Source organism: Telmatherina bonti (genome assembly GCF_933228915.1).
Source record: "Telmatherina bonti genome assembly, chromosome: 17".
NCBI classification, from domain to species: Eukaryota; Metazoa; Chordata; class Actinopteri; order Atheriniformes; family Telmatherinidae; genus Telmatherina; species Telmatherina bonti.
Genome location: NC_136615.1, coordinates 31,604,007 through 31,617,023, shown reverse-complemented (window position 1 = coordinate 31,617,023; position 13,017 = coordinate 31,604,007). Strand labels below are relative to the sequence as shown.

The 13,017-nt window shown below is 39.4% G+C and overlaps 1 protein-coding gene across 3 annotated transcripts in view; it reads left to right on the top strand.

Moving 5' to 3' along the window:
- Window positions 1-13,017, top strand: part of tcf4 (transcription factor 4) — a 283,617-nt gene that overhangs the window by 72,592 nt on the left and 198,008 nt on the right. For all 3 annotated transcript variants that reach the window (XM_079256445.1, XM_079256444.1, XM_079256446.1), the window contains 2 exons: window positions 7,171-7,226; window positions 8,931-9,006. In XM_079256445.1, coding sequence (XP_079112571.1) covers window positions 7,171-7,226; window positions 8,931-9,006 — 132 coding nt within the window. The remainder of the gene's footprint in view (window positions 1-7,170; window positions 7,227-8,930; window positions 9,007-13,017) is intronic.

Sequence of the window (13,017 nt, the reverse complement as noted above, 5' to 3'; positions counted from 1 at the left end):
CTAGACATACACATGATAGATGTTACTGTGTCATCCAGGACGCAGAGTTTTATGGTCAGATAGTTACATAATGTGCCTTTAAGATCTGGAGAAAAAAATATGAAGAAAAAAAAATACAATGTTTGGTAGAAAAAAAAATTCCACAGTTGCACTTTATTTTATTTTATTTTATTTCATTTCATTTTATTTTATTTTACTTTGGTTTTAGATTTACTTATTTATTATGTCACTTTAATTGATTCAATTTTGCTTTAATTTAATTTATTTTTATTTAATTTAGCATTAATTTATTTAGTTGTTTTTATTTAATTCACTTAATGTCTTTTTCACATTTTTACTCAAACAGTTCTTTTTTTTTTTTTTTTTTATAACTGAATATGATTGTTTTGAAAACTTTTTATGCTTAAAATATTTAGCTTTTTTTGTATTTATGAGGTCAGTTGTGTCCCACAGTGGTGAGCTAACCTTAATGTGAACATACATATTCCACATATCATCTACCAACAAATATCAACTCATCACTTTCAGGATTTTATCTTTTAAAGAACAAAACTGCAACAACAATGCCGTTTCTCTTTTGGTTAAAGAAATCATATTTAATTTAATTTAGTTTAATTTAATTCTTAAAACAGATTTTTGTTGAGTGCAACAAAAATAAAATAGAAAAATTTTAAAAATCATGATGACACACAAATATGTACTTATATAAAAGATAAAAAGGCTCGGTGGTAATACTTGGATACAGACTTGTTTTTGTCCTCAGTGTTCGGACACACACACACACACACACACACACGGGCTAATTGTATTAATAAGAGTCTGTTTTGTGTCAGGCAGGTCTTAATAGGATCAGTGTGAGAGACATGGGGCTGTCTGTCAGTCTAAGTTCATTAACTGATGATAGATAACCTGCTCTGAGTGTGTGTGTATGTATGCAAGATGTGTGTAAATGTGCTTTTAAGAGTGTGCTTCCCTGCTTGTGTGTAAATTCTCTCTCTAACTCTCTTTCTTGCTCGCTCTCTCTCTCTCTCTTGTGTAATTTATAGCCCTCAATTGGAGGCCTTATCAGGTGCAGGACACATGGATGCCTCCTTCTCTCCTCCTTCTCTCCTCCTCCTCCACATCTTTCAACTCCTGCCCACCAACTTGTATTTTCCTCTCATTTTCCTCCCCTCCTTCTCACCCAATCTTCACCTCCTCGCACTCTAATATGGAGGGACGCCTCCTTTAATTGCTCTTCTCCTCGCTGTCCACTTCAGCTTCCTCACCTCCCATTTTTCAGGACCAGCTTTCTAACTTTTGTCTCCTGCCAATAATTCCTTTTATTCTCAAAAATACTTTATTTGCTGTTTGCTTTTTCCGTATCCAAAGTGGTCATTCAGCGGATTATTTTCCACTTTAATCTGAGCTGAATGTTAGAAAACAGATTTTTAAATCAAGTTGACATGTTTGTGTTTAGTTTTTCAAAGCAGGAGCTCCTGAATCATCAGGTGTTTCTCAGCGATATGTTGACCACGACTGGTCAAGTAGCAGTTTAAAGAAGCACTATGACCCTCTGACTTTAACCCAGCAGCGACCACTTCCAACCGTGTGACGTTGTTCGGACTGAAGTGCCATTTGAACACAAACCAATGGTATAAAGTTGTGTAAATTTTCAACAATCATTGTCCAATCAGTCACCTGGACTATCCTGGTGCGAATGCCTCCACCAGTTTCTCTCTGTTGAAATGTGACTGCAGTGAAGCTGGTTGGATTTGTGACAAATTCAACCTTCAGCATGTTGTCAATGTGAGACATGAGTCAATGAAAAGTTACAAACTTGTATTTTCCTTCATGATTTCAATTAACAGTCAACACTTCATTATTTTCTCACAGTAGTGTTAACTTCCTAAATATAACCCGGACACCGCCCTGATTTTCACTTTGTCTGCACCTGCTGTTTTTTATGACATGAAGATGAAATACTTTGTGTAGGGAACTTTCCACAACTTTCATCATCAACTTCCATCCGCCCATTAAAGATTAATAAGCCGTTAACAACTTGTAAAAGTTTAATTTGCAATCGATTGGCTAGTGAATTGGAGATGTCTTTGGGGGCTAAACTAAGTATAAAAATCTCCATTTATTTTGGATGTTTGTAAGACAGGAGTTTGGAAAATCATACAAGCGTTGAGCACAAAAAGAAGTCTCTGCCCTCATCCACTAGAGCAGGCCTCTTCAAATCGCAGCCCGATTTATTCTTTACATGAGCTGGGCCACATGCAGCCCAGAACCAACTTCTATGTGGCCCAGCTCATGTAAAAGAATAAAGATATTAATCAAGAACCTGATTAAGTACCTACAATCCTACAGTTGTGCAGACCATGAATGCAACACTTGGTTGCCTAGCAACATCAACCCCTGCACATGTTGTTGTGTTTTGAATTTTTACGAGTAGGGCTAGCTAGCATGTCGCTCTCTGTCCCAAAACGCAAAACTGACAACAAAAACAGCAGATTTAACCCCGCCTGGACTGATAAGTATTTGTTTATTTTGCCGTCACATTTGAGCGCAAAACCGATGTGTTTAATATGCAATGAGTGTGTTGAGGTGTTTAAAGATTAAAATATGAGGAGGCACCACATTGAGAAGTTTAGTTTGATATGAACATTTTATGTTAGAAGTTAGGAGAAAAATAGGCTCTGACTGGAATTTTCATTATTTTATTTTGTGACAACTGAATTTACAATAAAAAAAAAAAGGGGGTGGGAATTTTTCATAACTCCTCCTTAGAAGTAATTTCATCTCAAAATTTGGTATAATTAGGGGCATGTCTTTTTAATTGACATGTACTGGATATACCGCTGCAAGAAGGCAGAATCTAGCACAACTCTGGTTTTTAGTGTGTTAACAGCGTGATTTAGCTTTAGCCCACTTACCTCTGTTAGCTGGTTAGCTTTTGTTAGCTCTGGATTCGCTCGGTTAGCTCTTAACTATAGGCAGGTCAGAGTTTGATGGAAGTCAATCATCCCTCCCCACGCTCACAGCCCCCCTCTTGGCTCTACCTCTTTGCCCATTTTTGTATTTTCTGGAAGAGACGACACGTGTGATGCTGCCAAGATGCCGATGATGGGAACTGCGTCATGAGCTGTAATTCAGCTCTTCAGGAATTTACTGGCGAGGGTCTGTCCATCTTTTATATATAGTCCATGGTTGAACACCAAACCACACCTTTTTTGTAGATATATATATCTGATATGACCATTAAAATGTTTTTTGTTTTTTTTTTAAAGCGTGAAGTCCGCTAGCGCTATTCTTGCAGAGAAACAGTTCACTAGCATCCTAGCTTTTTGCCATCCAACATGGCAGCACAAGAAAAGACTAAAACAAATCACATGTAGCTTTTTTGTTAGGTTTTTTTTTTTTTTTTTAAATTTATTAAAGAGTCTATCTGCTGTCTAATGGCTAACTTTTAACAATAACAAGCTGCTATGTTTCCGCTAAATGCTAACCATTACCTTGATCCGTTTTAGCATTAGCATACATGATGCTAGCTAGTGTTGGATGCGAGAACAGAAGTGTTCACTTGTGTGAACAAGTCATTAAACCAGTGTGCCTAACAAACTGGCCTGTGAGTATAAATCCCTGACAGTGTGTGAAGGTACCCCTAAATCCAATTTAGCATTTTTTTTTTGTTGTAATGAAATGAATGTAAATCTCCTTCCATGTTATTCTTTCTGATTCTACACATTTGTAGCCCAAAGGTAGTTTTATCAAGGCATCAGCTTCTGGCTACAAACCAAACGGCTCTTTGTTACCGAACCAGTTTATTTCTGCGATGATCTGTCACACACACATTCACACACTCAGATAAGCTGACACACCAAATGACTCCACAATGAATGTAAGCTGCTCACAACACACGGACACAAAGGAAAGCTTATAGAAGAGAGATTTGTTCATACAGTGCAAGTGTGTGTGTGTACGTATGTGTGTGTGCTGCAGTATTTACACATTTCCTAAGACTTCGATGAACTGATCTATCATCTATCAAAGTAACTGTCAGTTCCCAACACTGTTATCTTTTCATTTAATCTCGCTTCTTCTCTGAAACGTTTTGTTTTTAACGTTCTTTGCACCTCGCTGTCATGCTTTAATGCTTTTACGTGAAGCACTTTGCATGAAATGTGCTATATAAATAAACCTGCCTTGCCATGTGCAGAATATCTTTCTCTCCCTCTGTTCAGACCAATGTGAAGACAGGACACGAGTTAACCTGATCATTTTAGATTCACAATTGAGAAATATTTTGTTAGGAAAATGAAAAGATGGTTGTTTGTCTGTCTGTGTGGTCCTGTGATGGACTGGCGACCTGTCCAGGTGTACATGCCTCTCACCCAGTGGTTGCTGGGATAGGTTCCAGCTTCCTGCGACTCTTAAAATGAATGGAGAAAAAATGAAAAGATAAATATTTAATGTACTTTTTGTCCCCATAAGTTGAACCCTGACACCTGTCTGCTCGTAATTTACCATAAGATTAACTTTCATTATTATTATAAGAATGTTTTTATCTCATTTTCGTTTGGTAAATGTCACAACAATGTCTCGATGGACTCGACTTCTCTCAGGTCACCTGCATCTTGACTTTCTGCAGACCAGCTTGTCCAGCATTGTGATCCTGTGCGGTGACACTGGGATTAATGGTCTGCAAGGAGTTTAAAGAGCCATTAAATTTTGTAGAGACACATTAAAGCTCCCACAATCATAATCAATAATATTTAATGGCATGGGGAATGGAGGTATAGTGATGTCGGCCGCGGCGGTTGATTATAGACGAAACATCACTTTTATAAAGGCTATTAAGAGTTGAGAGTGTGTGGTTGTGCTGAAAAGTTGTGGAGTATCTGGTATTAAGACAGTAGTTAAGGAAATTGTGTGTAATAAAGTGCATGTGGATTTTGTATTTAGTGATTTTATTTAAAGCTTTTATATTTATTTTGTCATTAGATGGTCAGTTTAATGACTGGGTGTCAGGTTGGTAGTGTTAAATTAGTAAAACTCTCCCCAGAAAATATATAATACTGGGTTTTTTTTGCACATATCTAAAGCATGATGGCTGACATAACGACTCAGATATTAAGGTGAGTTTTTTCAGTGTTATAGTGCCTATTGTTTGGTATCAGGAGTGTTTTCCATTGCTGACCCAAACCAGACCGTCTTTACCTGTTATTTTGTTGAACACCATCTGCTCCTTTTTTAGACACGTTTAATGTACAAAGCATCACATTTGTTTGTTGGTTTTACATGGAAACATTATAAACAACTGTTTGACACATGTGAAGCATCTGTGAAACAGAACATGGAGTACTTTCACTATTCTTAGCTCTTATTCACCAGCTGGACCATCACAACAAGAAGGCCGACCTGTTTGATGAAAGAATGGAGAGATTTGATTGGTTATCTGGAGTCAGAGACTTTGTGGGGAATTGATGCCAGTAATTTGAGGTCAGTTAGGACCCTTAGATAGTATGTAGGAAAAAAGAAAAGAATGATATAAAGAAGGGAAAGAAAAGTTGATGTGGGTAAAGGATGAGAGATGAAGAGGATGGTGAAAGGATGGATGAGGGATAGATGGACGATCAATGAGTGGATGAGATAGTAGGAAGGGTAGATGAAGGAGGGAAAGGAAGGACTGGTGGATGTAGGGAGAAAGTTCAAATGATGAATGGATAAGGAACAGAAAGATGGATGATGGAAGGATGGAAGAGCAGAAAGGATGAATAGATGAGGAAAAGTAAGGATGAATGAGAAAAAAGAGAGGGGGAAAGGCTGGATAATTATGAGAGGGAGAAGGAACAAAGATGGATGGATGGATGGATGGATAAATTGTTGGATGGATGGATGGATTGATAAATTGTTGGATGGACAAATGGATGGATGGATGGATGGATGGAAGGATAAATGGGTGGATGGATAAATTGATGGATGGATGGATAAATGGATGGATGGATGGATGGATGGATGGATGGATGGATGGATGGAAGGATAAATGGGTGGATGGATAAATTGATGGATAAATGGATGGATGGATGGATGGATGGATGGAAGGATAAATTGATGGATGGATGGATGGATTGATAAATTGTTGGATGGACAAATGGATGGATGGATGAATAAATGGATGGATGGAAGGATAAATGGGTGGATGGATAAATTGATGGGTGGATGGATGGATAAATGGATGGGTGGATGGATGGAAGGATGGAAGGATAAATGGGTGGATGGATAAATTGATGGATGGATGGATAAATGGATGGATGGATGGAAGGATAAATGGGTGGATGGATAAATTGATGGATGGATGGATAAATGGATGGATGGATGGATGAATAAATGGATGGATGGAAGGATAAATGGGTGGATGGATAAATTGATGGGTGGATGGATGGATGGATGGATGGATGGAAGGATAAATGGGTGGATGGATAAATGGATGGAAGGATGGATGGATGGATGGATGGATGGAAGGATAAATGGGTGGATGGATAAATTGATGGATGGATGGATAAATGGATGGATGGATGGATGGATGGATAAATGGATGGATGGATGGAAGGATAAATGGGTGGATGGATAAATTGATGGATGGATGGATGGATGGATAAATGGATGGATGGATGGATGGATGGAAGGATAAATGGGTGGATGGATAAATTGATGGATGGATGGATGGAAGGATAAATGGATAGATGGATAAATGGATGGAAGGATGGATGGATGGATGGATGGATGGAAGGATAAATGGGTGGATGGATAAATGGATGGAAGGATGGATGGATGGATGGATGGATGGAAGGATAAATGGGTGGATGGATAAATTGATGGATGGATGGATAAATGGATGGATGGATGGATGGATGGATAAATGGATGGATGGATGGAAGGATAAATGGGTGGATGGATAAATTGATGGATGGATGGATGGATGGATAAATGGATGGATGGATGGATGGATGGAAGGATAAATGGGTGGATGGATAAATTGATGGATGGATGGATGGAAGGATAAATGGATAGATGGATTCTGTTATCTTCTCCAAGCCGTTTGTCTGATTCCTCTTCATTCATGGTTTATTCCACTAAATGAGTTTATTTGAAGCTGTATTGGTAAAGTCTTCTTTTCTTTCGCAGGTATGGAGGAGAGGACGAATGCAGCATCGTGGGCAAGTGGAAGTCGTTCTTCTAAGGTATCATGTTGTCACAACATGTTAAATCTGTAGGTCTGAACAGCAGATGTGTTTACAGGTCTTCTTTTGGATCATAGAAAGTGTTTTTAACACCATTTACACAGTAATTACAGAAATATATCACATATATGATGTGTTTTCACGTGATTTGAGCTTCTGGTTAAAACATGTCTGATGTTAATTCATGTCCACTACACATTTGGTGTTTTTCAGACTATATAAAACATGCAGGAACAAACTGGTCTCGTTCATATGAACCACATACATGCAGTTTTCAGATCACTGGAAACTCTGCTGGTGCTGTTTTCATGCATCTATTTACACTCAGTTGTGGTTCTAAAAAGTCATTTTAGGAAAACAGAAAGAAGATAATGGAGAATACATTCTCCCCAAAGAACGGCCATTTCTTCTCGCTCCCATGGCTGTTAGAGCACAACTTCGAAGTTTAGTTTGTTTGATGGTCAGAACGTGACGGTTTTCAGTTGAGTTATTTCTGCTGATGTAAAAGGTAGAACGGATAGTTTTACGGAACGTCTGGCTGAGATGTGATGGAACAACTAACCCTACCCATCACACCACGATCTGCACATGAAATACGAAACAATGGAACCAGACCAAACTTATGTCTTGTTTTAGCCAACTCAGGGAAAAGAAGAAATGTCTGTTCTTGCTTTTTTTAACAGTTAACTCTGTAAAACCTCAAAAATTCAGTTAAATGATGACATTATTGGTTATATTCACCACTAATGTAATCATTGCATATACAGTCCAAGACTAATGTTTGGATATATATACATACATATATATATATATATATATATATATATATATATATATATATATATATATATATATATACATATCTTTGTGTAAATTAAGATGGGAATAAACTCTAAAAATACAACGTTTCTAAAAATTTTACGAATATTCATCACCAGGATCACTGTGAGGGTAAAACAAACGTCTACCAGCACATTTCATAAAGTTTCCCAACAAAAAGCAATTCCACATGACAACCTGCAGCAGGTCCTGCATGTTGCATGAAAGTTGAGACAAACTGTGTCACGCTGCATCCAACAGCGTGATGGAAGACTAACAAACTTTCTGTTCTACCAGGAAACACAATGAAGTTAATCTTCTGTAAATTACAAAATAATCAGAACATAACAAGGTTTCATATAATTTATCTGCAAGAAAAAATTCTGGAATATCAGATCTAAACTATGATTCATCGTTTGAAAGATATTTCAACTTTACAAAAAAAAATTAAATAAAAAGTTTTGTTGCAACTCTTACAAAGGTGCTGAAAATGAAAAATATCAGGTTGCAAATCCTAAATAGACACTGCAGTAAACTGCTTAGATTTAACCCTTTGTTAACCCATTTGTTGACCAATGAAAACACGGCAAGAAAAATCAGAATTTTTTTTTCAATGTGAGGTCTTTATTTATCCTGTAACAAAATATTTTACATTTATTTGGTGGGGGGGGGGGGGGGGGGGGGGGGGGGGGGGTGAATATGTTCCATTTATTAACATCTAACATGTAAAAATGCTCATAGTTTAACCTGCTGTTTGTCAGCTGGCAGAAAAAAAGCATCAGATTTCATTCAACAGCAAAGTTTTTACTGTAAACTGATGCAAAATCTGCATATCAAACATGTCAGATAGGAGGATCTAAGCCCCCTTCATGTTCCCGTCTCCAGGGTTACGCTGACGGGTCGCAGTACATGGCGTCACATGACAGTCTCTCCCCTCCGTACGCCAACTCCAGGCTAACGGGTAGGTTGCAAGTTCAGCATGTCTTATTACTCCTCTTCTTTCCTGGCATCAACTTTAGATCCACTTTGTTGGAGCAGTCGAGTGTGTGTGTGTGTGTGTGTGTGTGTGTGTGTGTGTGTGTGTGTGTGTGTGTGTGTGAATATGCCAAACACTCATGCACAGTGGAGGAGACAGGTCATCTGGCATGTGATTTCTCTCTCTCCGCCTCCCTCGGCCTGCTGTGTGGAATAACGCCAGGCAGTGTGCTCATTTACCCATGATGCTCTCTGCCTCTGGCTCTCTCCGATGTGGCGCCAGTTGTGAGCAAATGGCCACTGACACAGATAATCTCTCTCCTTTCACGCACACACACACACAGCCTCACACAGATCTTAATTACCTTTGACTGGATGCATCAAATATGGAGGATGTCATCTCTCAGCTCACTATCTGCTCTCTTTCCGCCGCTCACTGCTTCTTTCATTTGCTTTGAGTAAACTCATACTTTCTCTGGAGAAACGTTTGATGTTAAAACCTTCGTTTGGAGATAAAGAAAGCTCCCGTTTCTGTGTGTTTCCTCTACTTTTCACGGTAAACGTGCTGAAAAGAGTTTATCCAGACATAAAACAGACGTCACAATTCACTAAAACACAGTGGAAGACAAATGATGGATTTAATACGTTCCGGGTTTCATGCGAGAGGAAGAGGAGGAAGACCAACAGGTGACTGAAAACAGGTGGAAAGATGAAAAAGGAGGAAGTCAGAGAGATGAATACTGATGGTCGTCCTCATCATTCCTGATATTCTGCTCCATGTTGACATGAAGCATCACACAGTTACTCCACATCATGAGAATCTCCCGTTCCACCACGTCCCAAAGCTGCTCTGCTGGATGTAGATCTGGTGACTGTGGAGGCCGTTGGAGGACAGTGAACTCATCGTCATGGTGGAGATGATGTGAGCTTTGTGACATGGTGCATCATCCTGCTGGAAGTTTCCATCAGAAGATGCTACACTGTGCTCAGAAAGGGATGGACATGGTCAGCAGCAGGACTCAGGTCGGCTGTGGAGGTTAAACCAGGTCATGTTGGGACTAAGGGGACCAACGTGGGACCAGAAAACCTCCCCCCACCATTCCACCAGCAGCAGCCTGAAGCGTTGATCCTGACGGCAGGATGGATCCATGTTGTCATGATGTTTCCAGCAGATTCTGATCCTACCATGTGAATGTGGAGCTGAACTGGAGACTCATCAGACCAGCAACGTTTCTCCATCTTCTATTGTCCAGTTCTGGTGAGTCTGTGTGAATTGTAGCCTCAGGTTCCTGTTCTTACTGACAGGAGGGAACCCGCTGTGGTCTTCTGCTGCTGGAGACCATCTGCTTCCAGGCTGGACGTGTTGTGTGTTCAGACATGATGTTCTGCAGATCTTGGTTGGAACCAGTTCTTACTGGACTTCCTGTTGTCTTTCCATCATCTCCAACCAGTCTGTCCATTCTCCTCTGACCTCTGACACCAACCAGACATTCTGGTCCAGACAAACTGGATGTTTTCTCTTCTTCAGACCTTCTCTGGAAACACTGGAGATGGTTGTGTGTGAAAATCCCAGCAACCATGCTGCGTTCAAAGTCACGTAAATCTCCTTTCTTCCTAATTCTGATGCTCAGTCGTCTTCATCGTGTCTATGTGACTAGATGTATGAAGCTGCTGTCTTGTGATTGGCTGATTAAATGTTTACAACCAGCCGCATGAGGACGTGTTAAACTGGTTGATGAGTGTTGTGTCAAACCAGTAAAACCAGTAAAATATTGGTTTAACAGAAAACTGTTTACGTGTTAAAATAAATGCTTCTGTTTGTCGCACTATAAAGTTGAAGGAAAAAAATCTAAAACTCACCAAAAAACCCCAATAACTTACTTCAAGTAGCAAAAAACAAAAACAAAAAAAAAACTAAACTCCGGTCAGCGGAGGAAGAAAGTTTCAGACCTGCTGAGGTCAGAAGCCGTATGAACTCCTCCGTTTGAAGCAGAAAAGGACGTAATCCTCCTGTATGAAAAGAAAATAATCATTTCAGGCCCTGCGGCAGAGACTTCCCCAATATGGAGCAGGAAACATCTTCCAGAGCTGCTTCACACGACTGTCAGCAACACAAGCTGGAAATGTTCAGAGGAAAAAGCAACGAGGCGTCGAGCTGATGACGCTCCACGGCGTTTAAACAAGCTGCTTCCACGCCGGCAAACCAAGGTTTGCATCAAGAAAACAAAGCTTTTAATGAAATCAGCTGACACCAAATCAGCCAAATCTCTTTTCTGCTGGCGAATGTCTGTGAAAGTTGAAAGTTGCGTGATCCATTGTGAGCGCGATGTGTTGTGACAGAGTTGTGATTGCAGGATCTGCACAAGCAGAGCGCCAGCAGACAATGGAGATGCACAAATGGAAATATCATATTCTTCATCTGCCACAGGGGAGGTGCAATTTACTTTTATAATGATAACACTAAGAGACGGAGACAGCCAGGGATATGGACACACACACACACACACACACACAGCGCTGTAGACATCCTTTTTTTCTTTCTACCTGTGACTGTTTGGGTTCAACAGAACAATTTTTCAGTCAAGCAGGTAAAATCTCATTTTCCTGCATGTTTATATCGCCTTGTCTCTCTGAAGTTTCACAATGAAAACTAACAATTCTGCTGGTGAGGAAAATAATTATTAAATCTGATTTATATCTCACATTTCCTCTGAAAATAAGGCTAAACAGTGAAACAAGTTTTTCAGAATAAAGTAGAGACAATGATCAAATTTTATAGCTGCATTTTCTATCAATAGAAACAAAATTATTATTATTGTTTATTATTATCATTATTTTTTATTATTATTATTATTATTATTATTAATAATAATAATAAATAATAATAAAACTAATAATAATAATAATTTACATGCATTATAAATTGTTTTTAAAAATCTTTTCAAAATAAAAAAAAAAAAAACAACAAAAAAATTTCAGGAAGTAAAGGTGTCGCTGAGTTAGAAACATAGACTGTATATAAAAAGATGGACGGAGCCTCCGTGACGTCACCCATAGGTTTCTGAAGAGCTGAATTGAAGCTTGGTGGGCGGTTCCTACCATCATCATCTTGGCAGAGGCATGTGTGTCGTCTTGCCCGAAAAATACAAATATGGGCAAAGAGGCGGAGCTGAGAGGGGGGCTGTGAGCGTGTCGTAGATGATTGACATCAAGCAAACTCCGAGCTTTCTGTAGCTAAGAGCTAACCAAGCTAACCTAGAGATAACAGGAGCTAACCAGCTAACGGAGGTAAGCGGGCTAAAGCTAAGTCACGTTGTTAACCGGCTAAAAACTGTGGTTGTTCTGCGTTCTTCTGACTTGAAGCGGGAGATCGGGCACCTGTCAATCAAAAGGCCACGCCCCTAAATATGCAGAATTTTTAGATTAAATTCCTTTTAAACAGGCGAGTTAGAAAAAAAATTACTCTCCCCACAGTTGTCATGAAGGTAAACCTGACCTATTAGACCTAAAATGGATTTTTGATAACAGGTCAGGTAGTATGCAGGATTAGCCGTCGATGGGCGGCGCGTGGCGGGAAAATTCTGTAGTGTGTCTTTAAATTCTGATTTTCTTTTATCATCTTTTCTGTTTTTATAAGGTTTGTTAGTTTTTCTTTCTCACATTTTGTCCGTTTGCTTTGCTGGTTCCGACATCGCTGCTTGTTCTGGTCCCTGACTGGTGATATCTGCTGTGGATGTGGGTGAAAACAGATAAAGTTGTGTTGATGACGTCCATCCCTGCCAGCAGCGTTTGTAATGTCGCGGTGAAGGAAGAGACTCTGCTCGGCCTGCGCCGGCTTCCTTCATCACACGGAGCGCTCTACTGAAGCTTGTTCCATCCTCCACGAGAAGTGAAAACTTTTTTCTTGTTCTCAAGGCTCCGAAATGAAAATGACCTCATTTTGTTCTCGTGGACGCGTTTGAAGACAGTTCTCAACACATCAGGCTGGCAGAACTTT